Source organism: Garra rufa, chromosome 22 (genome assembly GCF_049309525.1).
Source record: "Garra rufa chromosome 22, GarRuf1.0, whole genome shotgun sequence".
NCBI lineage: Eukaryota > Metazoa > Chordata > Actinopteri > Cypriniformes > Cyprinidae > Garra > Garra rufa.
In genome coordinates this window covers 37435285-37455203 of record NC_133382.1, presented here as the reverse complement: position 1 = coordinate 37455203, position 19919 = coordinate 37435285, and the positions used below count along the sequence as shown (strand labels likewise).

Here is a 19919-nt window from a genome sequence, read left to right as displayed (position 1 = left end):
CTTTGCTTTTCTCTTCTTTTATTTGTATTTTCATTTATTTTTTAATTTTAACATTTTAATTGTGTATATATATATATATATATATTTTATAATTTAATTTTAATTTATTTAATTTGTTTATAACCAATACTAGTTATTAATTATACAAGAACGGTGTACATTATTTTTTATTTAATTTTTTTATTTACTGTAATTTTATTTTACTATAATTTTTATTTTATTTTGTATTATGTTAAAGCCACTCAAGAAGCAGCATAGCAGCACTTGACATTTTAACTTAATTTAATTTAATTTAATTTAATTTAATTATTTTTTTTTTAATTTAAAATTTACAAACACTTTAATACTAATTATTTAAAGTTTAATTTTACCGTAATTTAAAATGAAACTTTAAAAAATGTATATTTTTGTTCTATAATTTTATTTTACTATAATTTTTATTTTATCCAACACAATAATTATTTTAGGTATCTGAAAACCAATACACTTAACTTTGCTTTTCTTTTCTTTTATTTGTATTTCATTTATTTAGTTTAACTGTATTTTTTATTTTATAATTTAATTTTAATTTATTTAATTTATTTTTATAACCAATACTAATTATTGTAATTATACAAGATTATTTAATTTAATTTTTATTTATTTAATTTTATTTGTATTATTTATTTAATTTTATTTTACTATAATTTTTATTTTTTTGAAGCCACTCAAGCAGCTGCTTATTTTATTTTATGATAATATTGCAATTTTTTTACAAGTTTTGGTGGAGTGTGTTTGGCACAAAAAAATACCATATATTAACATTAAAATTTTTTTCGAGCATCAGATGAGGGAAAAAATGCATGATTTGACCCTTTTAAATATTTAATATCCTAAAAGAGCATTACACTGTTGAAACAGTTTAAACAGCTTAAATGAGTATAAAGTTGAGTTTAAAGGTCACAAGACCTGCGCTGTGCTTAAGTGTCTGGATCTGGATCCATATTTATGTCTTTTATTAATATTCAAGACCTTTAAGGCGTTTCCCGCTCCTAGTTTCTTTCTAAAACTCAACTTCTCTGCATTAACTTCATCTTTTCTGTGATATTCTGTGTTGCAGGTTGCGATCCCGATTGAAGACGTGAACAGGAGTCACCTGCGGTTCACCTTCAAACACCGATCTTCTCAGGACTGTGAGTCAAGCACACGTTCACACAGAAGAGCGCGCTCAGAGCCGTTTAACCCAGCGGTGGTCTGGAAACTCACTCTTGTAAAGTTTAAGTGTGGTTGAGGTCGCAGCATGTGACACAGAAACGCTTTTCAATGGTGCCCTCGTGCTTCACATCTCTTTAAATAATATCAAGCGTGCTTTATCTTTGCGTCTCAGTGGGTTATCAAAATAACTTCCACCTATGACAGAGTCGTTTGCATCTAAATGAGTCTGCGGTTATTGAATAGACTGTTAAGTGTGCATTAGTGGTGCTTGGCTTTACTGTTGCTCATGTAGGGTTAGTTATTTAGACAAATGCCGTTTTAGACTTCGATGCACAGCTCATTATTTACCATTTGTGCTGCAGACATCAAATTATACCTCAAATCATCCTAGAAATACATGAAAAACAGCACAAACGGATTAGTAACTGCATAGCAACACCCCGACAACCCCACACAATGCGTTTTTATTTATTTATTTAGCATTTTATTGAATTTTTGATGTTAATATTAGGATTTTTACTTTTAACTTGTGTTTTTTTGACACTAAAAATACCAGTATATAATACAGTATATTAACAGTAATTACCATTATATTAAAATTAAAACATAACCAAGCCTCCAAGACAAAATTATTTATTTCATTTCATTTCAAATACATTTTTTTAGGTATCAGAGAACAATGCACACAACTATATTTTATTTTATTTAGTTTCGTTTCCAATACTAATTATTTTAGGTATCCATGCACACAACTTTTCATTTTATTTTATTTTATTTATTTTATTTTTTTCAAATGCAGTTTTTTTTAAGGTATCAGAAAACAATGCACACAACTATATTTTATTTTCTTTAGTTTTTTTTTTAATAATAATTATTTTAGGTATCCATGCACACAATTTTGTTTTTGTTTTGTTTTGTTTTGTTTTATTTTATTCTGTTTTATTATTATTTTTTTAATTTAATTTAATTTTCCAATACTAATTATTTTGTGTATATGAAAACAATGCAGACAAATTTTATTTTATTTAGTTTTCTTTAAAAAAAAAAAAGTTTTTTTTTAGGTATCAGAAAACAATGCACACAATTATATTTTATTTTGTTTAGTTTTGTTTCCAATACTAATTATTTTAGGTATCCTTGCACACAACTTTTTATTTTTATTTTTTTTATTTAATTTAATTTTATTTACCTAAATTTATTTTATTTACCTTTTTATTTTTTTAAAATCAATTTCTAATATTTGGTTCATTTTCTCTCTCTTTTTTTGTTTTGATATTTTAAAATTTATTTTAACTTTACATTTCTTTGAAACTTTATTCTGTGAATATTCTGCATTTGTAAGACTACTATCACACACAATCGTCCAAACATTTATCTATCTAAGCCATTATGCTGGCAGTACACACTCATCCAAGGCTTATTTAATGTGCAAAATGCCAGTAGTCAATTGACCACCCAGAATTCCCTAGCAACCACACAGCAGCTCACTGTAATATTCTGAATACCTTAACAACCACATGAAATACCATTGCAACCACCCAGAACACCCCAGCATCACATTGAGCTTAGCACAAAGAAACGCCACTCAAATTCCCTTCAGAAAATATATAACTCAACTTTATTTCTAGCTGTTTGTTTGTGTGTTTTGCTGAGAGGTTGTTTATGGGCCAAAAGGCGTCTGGCGTTGGGCAGCGGTCATCGCACTTAGCGACGTGTGTTCAACCTTATTCTGGCAGCTGCGCCGCTCCATCTGCCCACCACATGTTTCTGTGGCAGCGCCAGGATGAGAGGGGCGGGGTCTTGTTGCCAGGCAAAAGATGTAAAACAAAACTTTTAGTGCATGCAGACGATCTGGAGCAAATAAACGTCTCGTCAGCTGATCTGACAATAAACGCTAGGACACTATCAAATTTTCACACGCCGACTGCTGATCTCAACAGTTGTTGTCTGGAAGTGCTGAAATGTCACATTTTTAAATAAGTTGTCATTCTGAAGTTTATTTTTATGGCAGATGTGAACTCAGCTAGTGTAAATTTCTGGCCAGTAAGTTTTTTTTTTTTTTTTTTTTAAGATATTGATCATTTTATTAAGTAAGGACTTGTAAAAATTGACCGATTAAAGGAATATATATTAATATATAGCAGCATATTAGAATGATTTTTGAAGGGTCATGTGACACTGAAGACTGGAGTAGTGATGATGAAAAATAAATAATTAAAAAAAAAGAATAAATAAATGAAATGAATAAAGAAAATGTTATGGGTATTGCTTTTTGGAAAATCCCAAAATAATTATTATTTAAAATAAAATAATTATTAAAATTAAATGGCAAAATAAAATAAATTATTAAATAATTAATAAATGCAAAATAAATAAATAAATACATAGAATGTTATGGGTATTGATTTTTGGAAAAACCCTAAATTATTATTTGAAATAAAATTAAATAGCAAAATAAAATAATTGATCAAATTAAATAGCAAAATACAATCAAATAAAATAGATGAATGAATGCATGAAATAAGATGTTATAGGTTTTGGTTTTTAGAAAAAAAAAAAACTAAAATTAGATAGCAAAATTAATTTAATTAAATAGAAAAATAAAAAATAAAATAATACATTTAAAAAAATTAATTAATTTAAAAAATGTTATTGGTATTTTTTTTTTTTTTTTAGAAAAACCCAAATTAATTATTTAAAATACAATTAAATGGCAAAATAACTTAACTTAAATGCTAAATAAAATAAAAGCTAAATAAATGAAATAAATAAATGAAATAAATAAAATGTTATGGGTATTGGTTTTTGGAAAAATCCCAAATAATTGCAAAATAAAATAACCGATAAAATTAAATAGCTAAATAAAATAAAAGAATGAATGAATGAGAAATAATTATTTTGGGTTTTTCCAAAAACCAATAATTTTTATTTAAAATAAAATTAAATTGCAAAATAAATAATTAATCAAATAAAATGTATGGATGAAGGAAAAAAATAATGTTGTGGGTATTGGTTATTAAAAAATTCCCAAAATAATTATTATTTAAAGTAAAATGAAATGGCAAAATAAAATAAAATAAACATGCATACTGGTTTTCAGTTGCTTAAAATAATTAGTATTGGTTATAAAATCAAATAAATAAAATATAATAATGAAGTAAACAAATAAAAATACAGCTAAAATAGAATGAATTAAAAATAAATAATAGAATAGAATAGAATAGTAAAAACCCAAAATAATTAGTATGTAAAATACAATAAAATAAAATAAATTAAATTAGTTTTGTTTGCTGGATTTTGTTTCAGGTTCGATTCAGCTCAGATCTGATTTAAGTTCATATTTAGTCCAGTTCAAAGGGCTTCCCATAGTCATTTGAGTTTAAATTAAGCTCTGTTCAGTTTGTAAGGATTTACTTGGGCATCTGAGTTTCTAAACACCAGCATTAAAATCTGTTTTCTAGTTCTGATTGATGCTGACAGGCAGTCAAATGTCAGGCAGAGTCAGTTGTAGGAATCTTCATCCCTGTCGCACCACATGTCTGCCTGTCTGTCTTTCTCTTACGGATTAATTTCCAAATGTAAAAAACAGACCAGTAAACATCATCTTCCCTGCTTCCCTCATCTTCCCTTTGTCCTGGTACCGCAGTGAGGATGATGGTCGTCTCGTGACCTCTCCACCTCTCTTTGACTCTCTGGCTCTCTGTCAGCAGGAGCTGGGTTGGCTCTGATGCAGAGGATTGAGAGTTTAGTGGTTCAAGTGTTTGTGGGGGTCTCCATCGGCTGATGTTGATGTCCCCAGTTGGGATGAAGTTCCTCAGGGATGATTTTCTATGTCAGATTCAGGCAGACACTGCTGGGGCTCTTGATGAAGCACACTGGCTCTCAGGGATGCTGTCTGATCGAAACATGACAGATGGTTAGAGACGCTCTGATCGCTCTCTCTCTCTCTCTCTCTCTCTCTCTCTATATATATATATATATATATATATATATATATATATTTTTTTTATATTTGTCATTTTTTGTTCTTTTTAGTGCATGTAAAGAACAAAGAATAGTTGTTTAGGTCAACTTAAAGAAGAAAATACAAATAAAAATGCAATATTCTTTCTCTACAGGCAAGGATAAATCAGAAAAGAACTTTGCTCTGTCATTTGTGAAGCTGATGAGGTACGACGGCACGACGCTGAGGGACGGAGAACACGATCTGATCGTCTATAAGGTGAAAGCAACACAGTCGCTAGTGATTTTGAAACGCACACGGAGATATGTGAGCTGTATACTGATGCTGCTTGTCCTCGTTTAACCTTTGACCCCACATCACAATGTAATCATTATGCAATTAAGCTTTGTTCGTCTATTCAATCTCTTCATATTCTGCATATTAAAGAGCTTCATTAATGCGGAACGTCGCCTGGTCAAACCCTTTTTGTGCAATGCAAATGAACCCTCGCACAAACTCATCTGATGTTGGTTTTAGTGCTTGTGCAAAATTGGCTCGGAAATTAAGAAATGCAACATTAAATAAAACTAAAACAAGACAACTTTAGGTTGGCTTGAGAAAGCCTAGCTTGAAAGTTTAAAGCAGCTGTAAAAGCTTAAGGTTTGTTACTAGCATTATTAAATTGTAGTTAGCATGATTCTAGCATGTTTCCAGCATGATTACGTTACTAGCATGTCATTAGCAAGTTTCTAGCATGATCAGCAAGTTGCTAGCATGTTTCTAGCATTAGCATGTTGCTAACATTTTTCTAGCATAATTAACATGTTACTTGCATTATTAGCATGTCATTAGTAAGTTGCTAGCATGTTTCTAGCATTAGCATGTTGTTAGCATGTTTCTAGCATGATTAGCAAGTTTTTAGTATGCCATTAGCATGTTTCTAGCATTATTAGCAAGTTGCTAGCATGATTAGCAAGTTATTAGTATGCCATCAGCATGTTTCTAGCATTATTAGCAAGTTGCTAGCATGATTAGCAAGTTATTAGTATGCCATTAGCATGTTTCTAGCATGATTAGCAAGTTGCTAGCATGTTTCTAGCATGATTAGCAAGTTATTAATATGCCATTAGTATGTTTCTAGCATTGGCATGTTGGTAGCATGTTTCTAGCATGATTAGCAAGTTATTAGTATGCCAGTAGCATGTTTCTAGCATGATTAGCAAGTTGTTAGCATGTTTCTAGCATGATTAGCAAGTTATTAATAAGCCATTAGTATGTTTCTAGCATTATTAGCAAGTTGCTAGCATGTTTCTAGCATTGGCATGTTGCTAGCATGTTTCTAGCATGATTAGCAAGTTATTAGTATGCCATTAGCATGTTTCTAGCATGATTAGCAAGATATTAATATGCCATTAGTATGTTTCTAGCATTATTAGCAAGTTGCTAGCATGTTTCTAGCATTGGCATGTTTCTAGCATGATTAGCAAGTTATTAGTATGCCATTAGCATGTTTCTAGCATTATTAGCAAGTTGCTAGCATGTTTCTAGCATTAGCATGTTGCTAGCATGTTTCTAGCATGATTAGCAAGTTATTAGTATGCCATTAGCATGTTTCTAGCATTATTAGCAAGTTGCTAGTATGTTTCTAGCATTAGCATGTTGCTAGCATGTTTCTAGCATGATTAGCAAGTTATTAGTATGCCATTAGCATGTTACTAGCACAATTAGCAAGTTACTATCATGATTGTAGTTGTTAGGCTTGGCTAGATAGTTCAATAGATTAGAAATATTAGAATTGAAGTTTGAATGGATTAGAAAACGTACCTAGAAGGGAAGTTTGATTTAGTCTTGAGTGATTCTGGGAGTTTAAATTTGAATTTTGTCAGTTGGAGTTTAAATAGTAGGGCTGTTCGATTCCGAAAATTTTGGAATCGATTCCGATTCCTGGTTCTGGAATCGATTGGATTCGTTTCCAGAATCGATTCCTCACTGTTGTTTCGATTCTTTTTCGATTCTTGTTTTTTAGATTGGAGGAAGCTAATTTCGCAATAAATGCAGGATGTAAAGGTCGTATAAAGTTACCTTCTCATAATATGAAGCTTCATTTGTAAGAAAAAAAGAAAAAAAGATAATTAGCAAACTATACACTGAAACAAAATAAACAGAACTTTAACAACAACACTGATATAAGAGCTATAATTTCGCAATAAATGCAGGATGATATAAGAGCTCGTGGCGTAGCTGTCAGTCAGATGCGCTCTCGGCCACTGATACGTGCTCTCTGCGTTTTCTTTCAGAGTTATCATTGGCTGATAGAAAAATTAAAAATAGCATTTATTTAAGATGTAAATAAGATCAAGACACATCAAGATCTCTTCTGTCGTGCAGCGCTCAAAATTGTGGACATCATGAGCCAGTTCTCCCGTAAAATAATATCTGAATCGTTTTTTGAACTGGTTCATTTAAATGATCTATCCGAACGAATCTTTTCGTGGAAATGTATCAGACTATAATAACTATTAGCGAGCAAGAGGCAAATTAATGGGTGCTTCTCAAACTGAAGGCTGCATCCTTAAACTCAGACGAGTTTAGTAATGAGTCGTTTTTATTACGTTTATTTTCGTCAATCAACGTTTGATGACTTGCAGCCGAAATATGCAGCCTTCATGGAATGCAGCCTTCCGTTTAAGAGGTAAGTTTTGTTGAACTGAAAACGGCTCTGAATGAGGAGTCGATTCCTCTTGAGAGGATCGATTCCAAACGTTGGAATCGACTCTCGATTCCCAATGCCTCGAAATCCAGGAATCGATTCCCAGCCCTATTGAATAGTGTTGGCTCATTTGAACATTCTGTCAATGTAAGTCTGTGGGATTTTTATGATTTTTAATCTTCAATTTTATGAAAACTATTAATCGGATCAGTCTAAAAAGATAGAGCAAACTAAGTCAGATCAGTCTGAAGAGATAGGCTGAGTTTGGTGGTTCTAGCTTGAAAGCTCTGTGGAGTAGCGTTCAGAAATTTAGTCTGAGAATAATAATAATTAAAAGCTTACTTAGCAGATTAGTGGGTTGGCTTTCTTAAATTGAAATGAAGTCTGAAGAATCACAGATGTTTCTCTGTTTGTAGGCCGAAGCCAAGAAGCTGGAGGACTCCACCATGTACCTGAGCTTGGCCTCCACCAAACCAGAGATGGAGGAGAGAAACCCGTCGTCCGGGAAGAACACGCAGAATCTCGGCAGCTTCTCCATCAGCAAAGACTCCTTTCAGATCTCAACGCTTGTTTGCTCCACCAAACTCACACAGAACGGTGAGACACGTCCACTTGCTTCATTACCCGCTCCCATTTCCTTCGCTTTCTCCACATCATTTCCTTTCATTGCTCTGTTCTTCCATCGAAGAGGCCACCAGTAGAATGAATAGAGCTGACAAGTCAGTGTTCACAACTAGTTTACTGCAGTATTGTGACGCATATCAGACTGAAACCGCATTTTGAAAGTGGACTTTATCCAGGAATTCATTTCAGGAGTTTTTTTCATAAAAATTGAGTTGTTTTTTGTTTTTATATATACTGTTTTAATTTTAAATTGTTTTAATTTGTCTATTTTTTATTAAGTTTATTTTTTTATTATAATTGTATTTATTTTTTATTAAAAATGTAATTCAAGTTTATTTAAATTTTAAACTGGCTGCAATTAAATTGATTAAATTATTATTATTATTTATTTATTTATTTATTCAGTTGCAATTTTATTCAAGTAACAATTTTTTAGCAAACTAGTAATTTTATTAGTTTTTTTAGATTAGATTATTAGATTTTCATTTTTAATATTCAGAAATGTCTAGTATTTATTTATTTATTTATTTATTTATTTATTTATTTTAAATGTCTATATAGTTTTTATTGATTATTTCAGTTTAATTTTAGGTAATTTTAATGTCAAATGGCAACTAGTTTATTACATTTTATTGTTATTGAATCATATTTAAAAAAAAATATATATATATATATTTTAATTATTTGAAATATGATTTAATAATCAAGAATGTCTAGTAAGGTATTGATTTTATTCATTTTAATTTGAGTTATTTTTATTTATAAAAAAATGGTATTTAATTTCATGAACATAAACTACATAAAATTAAAAGAAATATTGCGTTGGCAACTGAAATAAATAGTTACATTTTTTAATTTAGTAATTTATTCAGTTAACTTCGTTATGTAAGTAACATTTATTTTAATTCATTTAGTTTTATTTTATTTCAGGTAAAAATGTTTTTTTTTTTAATGTTTCAAAAATAAATCTTAAAATACATGTTAATTTTTAGTTTTAGTAAACTAGTACTTTTATTTTTTTTAATGATTTGATTAAATATTACAAACAAACAAACATTTATTTTTTGAAATGTGATTGAATAACCAAATTCATGCAGAACGGTGAGACACGTCGACTTGCTTCATTACCCGCTCCCATTCCCTTCACTTTCTCCACACCATTTCCTTTCGTTTCTCTGTTCTTCTCTCAAAGAGGCCATGAGTAGAATGAATAGAGCTGACAAGTCAGTGTTCACAACTAGTTTACTGCAGTATTGTGACGCATATCAGACTGAAACCGCATTTTGAAAGTGGACTTTTCAAGGAATTGATTGCATTTGGTGGTTTCTATATCAAGTTGATGAAAAATAAGAGCTTGCTAATGTCAACCAGTGTTATTTTAGAGTGTCTGAGATAATATTATATTTTCATAAATATTTTGAATTATTATTTTTCTTTTTTTATTCATTTTTATTATGATTGTATATTTTTAATTATTAAAAAAATATTGTTATTATACAAGTTAAATGTTAAAGTAGATGCACTAAAATGTTATTATTATTATTATTATTATTATTATTATTATTATTATTATTATTTTTACTTTCAGTTGAAGAATTTCAATTTCAATTGGATTTAGTTTTAACAAACTAGTAGTTTTCTTAATTTTAGTTTTGGTATTTTTACATAATGTAAAAATACCAGATTTTCATTTGTATTTAAATGTATTTATTTATTTTAAATGTCTGTATAGTTTTTATTCATAATTTCAGTTTACTTGTAGATATTTTTAATTAATGACAAATGGCAACTAGCTGAAATAAAATAAAAAATATTTGATTTTTATGTAAGTGAACATTTTTTTATTTCAGATAAAAATCTTAGTTTTTTAATGTGTAAAAAATGTATATATATATATATATATATATATATATATATATTGTTTTAGCAAACTAGTAGTTTTATTATTTTTTTCCTCAGTGTTTTTTTTATAAAGATTACCAAAACACATTTTTATTAGAAGTATGTTTGAAATTTATTAATTTTCAAAATAAGATTGGGTTTAATTTCATGACGTTGAACTACATAAAAATTAGAAATATTGCTTTAGAAGTAGTCAATTGTATTAATTAGAAAAATATATTATTTTTTAATTCAGTATTTTTTCCATTAACATTTCAAGTTATTAATTATTAAAATGGTTTAATTTGAGTAAAAATGTAGTTTTAGTTTTGGTAAAGTTAGTTTTTTTTTATACATATATAACAAGCATCAGTATTGTACGACCAGGAATGTATAATAAGGTATAGTTTTTTTTTTTTTTTTTTTTTTCCACCTAATTTTATTAAAGTGAACAGTATTTCAGATGGAATAACAAGCATCAGGACTGAATGACCAAGCAAGTAAATATTGAGTTTAGATTCGACGTCATCTCTATGTTGTGTCCGTTTGGCAGCTGTGAGGAAGTGCAGATGCGGGAAGATCATTAGAGTCGGATCACATACAGGATGCAGTGAAGTCCACCGCAGTCCTGACGCAATCTCTCCTTTACTCCCTCCTCTCCTCTTTAAGCATGTGTGTGCTGCTCTATGAATCTTACAGAAACTGCTTACCCATCAGCCTGTGGTCATGGTGTAGTATGTACGGCGGACGGCTTCATGACCAGAGAGTCCTGCGCTTGTAAATCTGAGGAGAGGTTTAAAATACTGCGGGAACGTAAAGTCAGAGATGTAGATTGCAGGGAGAAAGTGCAGTTATCCAAGCGTAGGACAATGAAAATATATGATAACGAATAAAAGAGAGAAATGAACTGGTGTTTCTTTTATCGATTAGTCCACAGCGCCATAGCAAACAAAATTGCATTGCTTCTGAGTCGTGAGCTTGCAGAGTAAATTGATTGTGATAAACCGGCTGGTTACCATGCAAAGGCAATAAATAGACAACATGTTTTTCAATTTAGTTGTCTTCTAGTGTCAAATGATTCATTTGAGCTGTTTTTTAATGAATATTTTTAACCGGTCTAACGAATGGTTACTAAGTTAACTTGGTCTTCTAGTGTCCAATGATTCTTTTGAACCATTTTTGAAGAATCTTTCAGAAAGACGCATAGGTTTTGAATCAATATGACGAATGGTTGCTGAATTAACATGGTCTTCTAGTGTCAAATGATTCATTTTAGGGATTTTTAATGAATTCTGAAAGACTCTTTGGTTTTGAATCCCTCTGAAGAATGGTTACTGAATTATCATTGTCTTCTAGTGTCCAATGATTCTTTTGAGCCATTTTGGAAGAATCTTTCAGAATGATTCCTTGGGTTTGAATCAATATGATGAAAGGTTGCTGAATTAACTTGGTCTTCTAGTGTCAAATGATTCATTTGAGCTGTTTTTTTTAATGAATATATTTAATCGGTCTAACGAATGGTTACTAAGTTAACTTGGTCTTCTAGTGTCCAATGATTCTTTTGAACCATTTTTGAAGAATCTTTCAGAAAGACTCTTTGGTTTTGAATCCCTCTGAAGAATGGTTACTGAATTAACATTGTCTTCTAGTGTCAAATGATCGTTTTGAGCCATTTTGGAAGAATCTTTCAGAAAGACTCATAGGTTTTGAATCAGTATGACGAATGGTTGCTGAATTAACGTGGTCTTTTAGTGTCAAATGATTCATTTTAGGGATTTTTAATGACTTCAGAAAGACTCTTTGGTTTTGAATCCCTCTGAAGAATGGTTACTGAATTAACATTGTCTTCTAGTGTCAAATGATTCTTTTGAGCCATTTTTGAAGAATCTTTTAGAATGAATCATTTAGTATGACGAATGGTTACTAAGTTAACTGTCTTCTAGTGTCAAATGATTCTTTTGAGCCATTTTGGAAGAATTTTTTAATTGAAGTAGAATTTTGTAGAATGATTCATGTTTTTTTTTATCAGTCTGATGAATGCTTTTAGAATTAATATGGTATTTTAGCGTCAAATGTTTCATTCAAGTCATTTTTTAATTAATCTTACAGAAAGCCTCACAGGTTTTGAATCAGTCTGACGAATGGTTACTGAATTAACATTGTCTTCGAGTGTCAAATGATTAATTTTAGTCGTTTTTAATGAATATTTAAGAAAGACTTTGGTTTTGAATCTATCTGACAAATGGTGACTGAAATAACATTGTGTTCTCGTGTCAAATGATTAATTTGAGCTGTTTTTCTAAAAATATTTCAGAAAGATTCAGGTTTTGAATCAGTCTGATAAATGATTACTGAATTAACTTTGTCTTCTAGTGTCAAACCATTTTTTTCAGACCTGAGGTTGTGAATTGGTCTGATGAAGGTTACTAAATTAACATCGTCTTCTAGTGTCAAATAATTTGTTGGAGTCGTTTTTGTAATGAATCTTTTAGAATGACTCCCAGGTTTTGAATCAGTCAAAAACATACATTTTTTTAAGCATGTTTATCAATGAAAGTGTGTCAGTCTGCTCATATAGACATGTTGTAAACGTCTTTTGAGTCAAAATGATGTGTCTGTGTGTGAGCCAGTCAGGGTTACGCAAGCAGAATGCAGAGCAGCCGAGCGTTAGTGATGCTGGCATGAAGATGGAGATGCATGGAGTCACATCAGAGAGCGTGCTGGCTCTGCCATCGCAACGATGAAGACAAAACAGCCTTGGTTAGCGGTTAGCATTTGTGCTTTAGACCAGAACAAGTTTGAGAAGGAGACGGACCACTGGCTGAAAAATGAATAAGGGGACGGGCAGTGTTCATTATGAATGGAAGTCATGACTTTCAGAACCAGAGTAAAATTAATATAGAAATATAAAGAATAAAAATTAAATAAAAGGAATTAAAATATGGAAATAAAACGTATGGAAATACGTTTATAAAATGAAATAAAAAAAAAATAAAATGAAATAAAATATGAAAAAAATCTAAAGATATAAAAAAGTATAAAAAATAAAATAAAAGGAAATTAAAATAACATGGAAAAAGCTTTATTTTTATATTATTTATTATAATTATTATTTTATACAGAAAATTACTTAAATATTAAATCATACAATGAGAATAGTATATTTCATAAAATTTATACATTTTAGAAAAATATTCAAATTGAATTGATACATTTATACTTAACATAATAATATAATATAAAATATAAAGTATATAAAATAATAAAATGAATTAAAATATGTAAATAAAATGTAGAAATAAAATAGAATAAAATATGAAAAAAATCTAAAGATCTCAAAAAAGTATTTAAAAATATAAAAATAGGAATTAAAATAAAATATAAGATAAAGAATTAAAATAACATGAAAATAAAACTTTATTGTTTATAATATATTTATTATTATATTTTTATTATAATTGTTATTTTATACAGAAAAACACTTTCTTAATAAATATTAAATCATAGAACGAGGATAGTATATTTTATAAAATTGATACATTTTAAATGCATTATATTTTATATTATAAAAATATAAAGTATAAACTTATGGAAAGTATACAACTTATGGAAATAAAATATAAAATGTAGAAATTAAATAAATTAAAATAAGAAAAATTTAAACAACTAATAAAGTATAAAATAAAAGGAATTAAAATAACATGGAAATAAAATATAAAAGGTAGAAATAAAAAAATATATATGAAAAGAGATAAATAGATTTAATCAGTTTTTAAACTTTTACAGTTTTTACAGTTTAAAATGAATGGATAATTGCAAGTTAGATTTCTGTGATTTCAACCACTAAAATAGAAAATAGGCTCAATTTCCATTTCAGAAATCCGGTCACATTCTCACTTACAGACCTGGCTTGCGGTGTGTCCCATTCCCAGTCTCTCTTCTCATCCTCTTTCTAATAAGTGGTGCGAAATAACTGCGATATCATTATACTTTGCAACAGTGTCTGATCTTTGATGTAAATCAGCTTGTGCTTCAGAGACTCTTTGAGACTCTCCAAAGCGGAGCTCGCAAACACTTCAGTCCCATCAGAATGCCAAGATGTTTTCTGCTCTAATTTCAGATCTCCCCTGCCACACGCAGACGCGGCCGGCTTCGAACATCGATAGTCCTCACTCCGTGCGGCGTACGTGTGCGTCCGAGCGCTTTAAAGGCCATCTTTATCCCCGCCGGACGACAGCGTAATTCCTCTCACGCAGCGTGTTACGAGGCCGGCCGTGTTTGCGAATTGATTACGGAGGTGCTAACGACCTGCGCGACTATTAGCGTGTGGTTTTACGTGACCCTTGAGCCACGGGGGCAATTCAGACGCCGCTTTAATGAAGACCTTTGTCAAAAATCCTCCAAAAATCACCGTTCGGCAGGTAGCAGACGCGATAATGAGGTCGCTGAGGATTCCTCAGACTGTTGCATTAGCATATAAACATGGGTTTTTATTGTTGTGCAGGCCGTTGTTTTCCCTGTGAGGCCTTGTCCGTCAATGCCAGCGTGTTTTCTGTCGCAGAAGTAAAGTAGAGCCTCTTTATCGCACGTGCATTAGCTTATCGAGCCGTGGATTCTCGCTTTTGCTTTCTGTGTCAGGTTGAAATCAATGCAATATGCAAATTTTCTTAAAATGTATCAATTTTATTAAATAAAAATGTAAGAATTTGATTTATATATTTATGCTTATCATTATAAATATAATAAAATGTATAATTTATAAATATTATTCAAATGTACACACACACACACACACACACACACACAATAAAAATGTATCTAAATTAAACGTCTATAAAAATTATTATTTTTATGAAATTTATGGAATTAAAATGTAGAAATAAAGTAAAATATGGGGGAAAAATAAAAATATAAAAAAATCAATATGGAATTAAAAAATAAAATAAGTTAAAGCACTATTTATTTATTTATTATTATAATGTACAGAAAAATACACATTCTTAATAAATATTAAATAATACAATGAGGATAGTATATTATATAAAATTGATACATTTTTAGAAACAAATTGAAAAATTAAATTGATATATTTTAACATAATTATAAGAATATAAATTATATATAAAAGAATATAAAGTATAGGAAATAAGCAAATATAAGCAATTCAAATAATATGGAAATAAAATATAAAATGTAGAAATAAAATATATGAAAAATCTAAAAAAGTATAAAAATGAATTAAAATAAAATATAAGGAATTAAAATATGGAAATAAAACAAAAAAAATGTACAAATAAAATAAAATATACATCAAAAATCTTAAAATAAAATAAAATATGAAAAATCTAAAAAAGTATAAAAATGAATTAAAATAAAATATAAGGAATTAAAATATGGAAATAAAACAAAAAAAAATGTACAAATAAAATAAAATATACATCAAAAATCTTAAAATAAAAAAGTATTAAAGTAATTAAAATAATGATAAGGGATTAAAATAATATGAAAATAAAACTTATAAAACGTAGAAATAAAATAAAATATGAAAAAATCAAAAAAATATATAAAAATTAAAAAATAAAATATAAGGAATTAAAATAATATTGAAATAAAACTTTTACTTTAATTATGAATAAAAGTAGAAAAAATAAAATATGAAACTAAAATATATATAAAAAAAAAACTCGTAGTATTATTTGATTATTATAATTTTTTATACAGAAAAAACACGTTCTTAATAAATATTAAATAATACAATGAGAATGGTATATTTTATAAAATTTATACATTTTTGAAAAAAAAAATAGAGAAATTGAATTTATATATTTATAGTTAACATTATAGACCTTTTTCCTGAGTAAACGATGAGCGCCGCCATTACGAATTCTAACGTCAGATTGAATGCTTTTCTGTTCCGGTTTCCATAGGAACCCATTCAAATAGCGTCCATCTGTTTTTAACGTAGCTAACGTCCGCTGCTTTGTGTCATCTACACACTCATTAAAGTGAGGCGCTGACAAATGACGGTCATTGCGACATTGCCAAGTGATGGCGCTATGGAGCCATGTGCTTTTTAAAAACATTTGAATAGGTTTAACATTAGTTTATTAGCTCAGAATATACCCTAATTTGACTAAAAACAATGCAGACCGGAAATGCAAAGCAGTCTTTCAGTTAAGAGTCGGACTTACTTCCGTGTTCAGGAAAAACGTCTATAATTACAATAATATAATATAATATAATAACATAAATAATATAAAGTATAAAAAAATCTAAAAAAAACATAAAAGGAATTCAAATATGGAAGTAAAACTTATGGAAATATAAAATGTAGAAATAAAATAAAATATGAAAAAACAAAATATGAAAAATCAAAAATACAAAAAAATCTAAAACTTGTAGCAGGATTTATTGATATTATTATTATTATTATTATTATTATTGTTATTATTATTATTTTATACAGAAAAAACACATTCTTAATAAATATTAAATAATACAATGAGGATAGTGTATTTTATAAAATTGATACATAAAAAATTTAAACATTTAATTAATGTATTTCTATTTAACCATTACAATTATAGTTCAATATTTAATTATATATTCAAATCTAAACTATGCATTTATGAAATATATTATTATTGTTCAATGCCAGTGTGTTTTCTGTCTCGGAAGTAAAGTAGAGTCTCTTTATCGCACGCGCATTAGCATATTGAGTTGTGGATCCCCGCTGCGCAGACTATTTCTGCTTTCTGTGTCAGGTTGAAATCAATGCGACATGCAGGAGTGCTGTTTGTGACTCAGGTTTTGTTTAGATGTTTTATTTTTGCAAGCGTCTCTCGTCCAATAGCATCGAGAGATGAGTGGTTTTTAATAAAGAATGACAGCACCGCTTTCCTCTCTCGTGGCCTGACAGCTCTTTCTCTGACAGTCTGACGCTGTTTTTATTAAACCCACAGGCTGGGGTTGTAAATGTTAGGATCTTTAACTCTGGATCATCTCTCCCACACAGCCACACTTCCTGCTGATGTGATGTGATCATATGAAACAGCCTCCGCTCTGCTTCTGCTCACATCCTCTGTCTTAGTCGTTTAGTATGCAGTGCTCTGGAATACTTGATTCTGATTGGTCAGTTGTCGCATTCTGGTTTTGTTTAATTAATATTTAAACATACAATTAAATTAATTGTCTGTAGTCAGTTCAAAGTAATGTTTTCTCTGATTAAATTTAAGCAATAATAATAATAATAATTAATTAGGGCTGTGCAATAAATCGCAATCGCAAAAAAATCGCGATTTAAGCACATGCGATTTCTAAACCGCACACGGCTGCGATTTTATCTATCCCCCAACGGCACCCCCGCCCCCTTTGAACGTCAAGTTAATTTTATTTTCGATATAGCGCCACATCAATAGAAGTCATTTAAGGTTATCTTTCCTATAGAACAGGTCTATACATAGTTCTTTTATTAAACATCCTAAATTGCCTTATGTTATTTATCTTATTTACACTAAGGCATGTCATTTCTGTCTCTTCATGGTCGCGTGATTACAATGTCTCCTCCAAGAAAACAGGGACAGGATCGCGGACTCCATTCATAAAAACCTAATCTACTATAGCGCGGAATGCCACGTAATACGACGATTTTTGGATTAATAAATCAAAAGTTGGTCTGTCACTTAATTCAAATCGCGATATGGACTAGTGTCTGTGAAAACTGAAATGCAAAAAGACCGTTTTAATATGAATCCTGCATGTTCCGTTTGCTTCTGTATGTATGAATGGTGGAGACGCGTTTTATTTCTTTACTACATGCAGACTGAAGCACACGTGACGCTCCCGCTAATTTTTGGCATTTGCATCTCACATGAACAGATAAACTCAGTCTCCAAATCGCTGCTGTGAGTTTCACTTTTACCGTTTCATTTGAGAAAACTAGCATCATATACACAGAGAAACTTCACTGCAACCTGTCAAAATAAAAGTACGGTTTAACATGTAACAGAACAATATTAGGCCTGTATTACTTTTGTACAGTATAATGTAGGTGTTTATATATTCCTATTTAAATAATTTACATAAAACAATATATGATAAAAAAAAATATTACAACAAGATTAACCACTTCATAACATTATTATTTAAACGTTTTAAACTGAATATAATTTTTCTTCCACGCATTGATTTTAACAGTACATTTCTGTTTGTTTGACAAAAATTAAAAGGGTTTATTTTTCATTTGATTAAAAATAAATGTTTATGCTTTTTCATTATCAGAAAAATTAAAACACAAGAATTTCTAAAGGAAAAAAAAAAAGCAAAAGATTTTAGAACCCTCAAAATGTTAAAATAGAGAGTTTTGGACTTATTTTTCCACTGAAATGAATGTATTCGTTATTGCACAAAGTAGGCTAAAGTACCGGGGGAAAAAAGTAAAATGGCTTATTTATTTTATGTTGTCTGTTTTAAAGACAATTTTACTACAGTTTTGTTTATTAAACTTAATACTATGTTATTTCGTGGTGAAATGTTTTGTTATGCACTTCTTGTGCACTGAATACATTTAGAATGTATGTATGTAGCTTGTTTGAAAAAGCAAAAAAAAAAAAAAAATCGCAAATAAAATCGCAATCGCAATATTCATTCAAAAAATCGCAATATGATTATTTTGTCCATATTGCACAGCCCTATAATTAATAATAATAATAATAAATTGTGTGGAGATATGCTTAATGCTTATGTAATTCCATTAATTGTTTACATGATCTACAGTTTTTTTTTTATCATTTATATACATTTGTTTTATTAAATAATAATAATAATAATAATAATAATAATAAAATATATATATTTTAGGAAAAATGAGACTAATAGTTTTTATAAACTTTTAGAATATATTTTATAACGTTTAAAAAAATATATAGAAATTTAATAATGCATTACATTTAATATAAATATATGTATGTACATTTTAGAAAAAAATAGAAATTAGATGTATACATTTATAATAAACAATTATAATACAATGCACAATTATATACTGTATATCCAGATCTGTCTCACACACACACATATGGAAAATATAAAGAAAATTAACATTTATAAATTTATTATATACAGAAAAATGTTAAATTATACAATGAGGACGTTTTATAAAATTGAATTTATGTATTTTTTTTTTAGAAATTTAAAGTATAAAATAAAATTATATATATATATATATATATATATATATATATATATATTTAAAAAACACACACACACACACACATATATATATATATATATACACACATATATATATATATATATATATATATATAATATATATACATATATATATATATATATATATATATATATATATATATATGTATATATATATATATATATATATATATATATATATGTATATATATATATATATATATATATATATATATATACATATATATATATATATATATATATATATATATATATATATATATATATATATATATATATATATATATATTATATATATATATATATATAATATATATATATATATATATATATATT

The 19919-nt window shown here is 28.7% G+C and overlaps 1 protein-coding gene across 1 annotated transcript in view; it reads left to right on the top strand.

Annotated features, from left to right (window-relative positions):
• LOC141297524 (dedicator of cytokinesis protein 1-like) overlaps window positions 1–19919 on the top strand; it is a 156818-nt gene that overhangs the window by 82541 nt on the left and 54358 nt on the right. The window contains exons 16-18 of the mRNA XM_073827947.1: window positions 1100–1172; window positions 5313–5416; window positions 8264–8444. Of these exons, the coding sequence (XP_073684048.1) occupies window positions 1100–1172; window positions 5313–5416; window positions 8264–8444 (358 nt within the window). The remainder of the gene's footprint in view (window positions 1–1099; window positions 1173–5312; window positions 5417–8263; window positions 8445–19919) is intronic.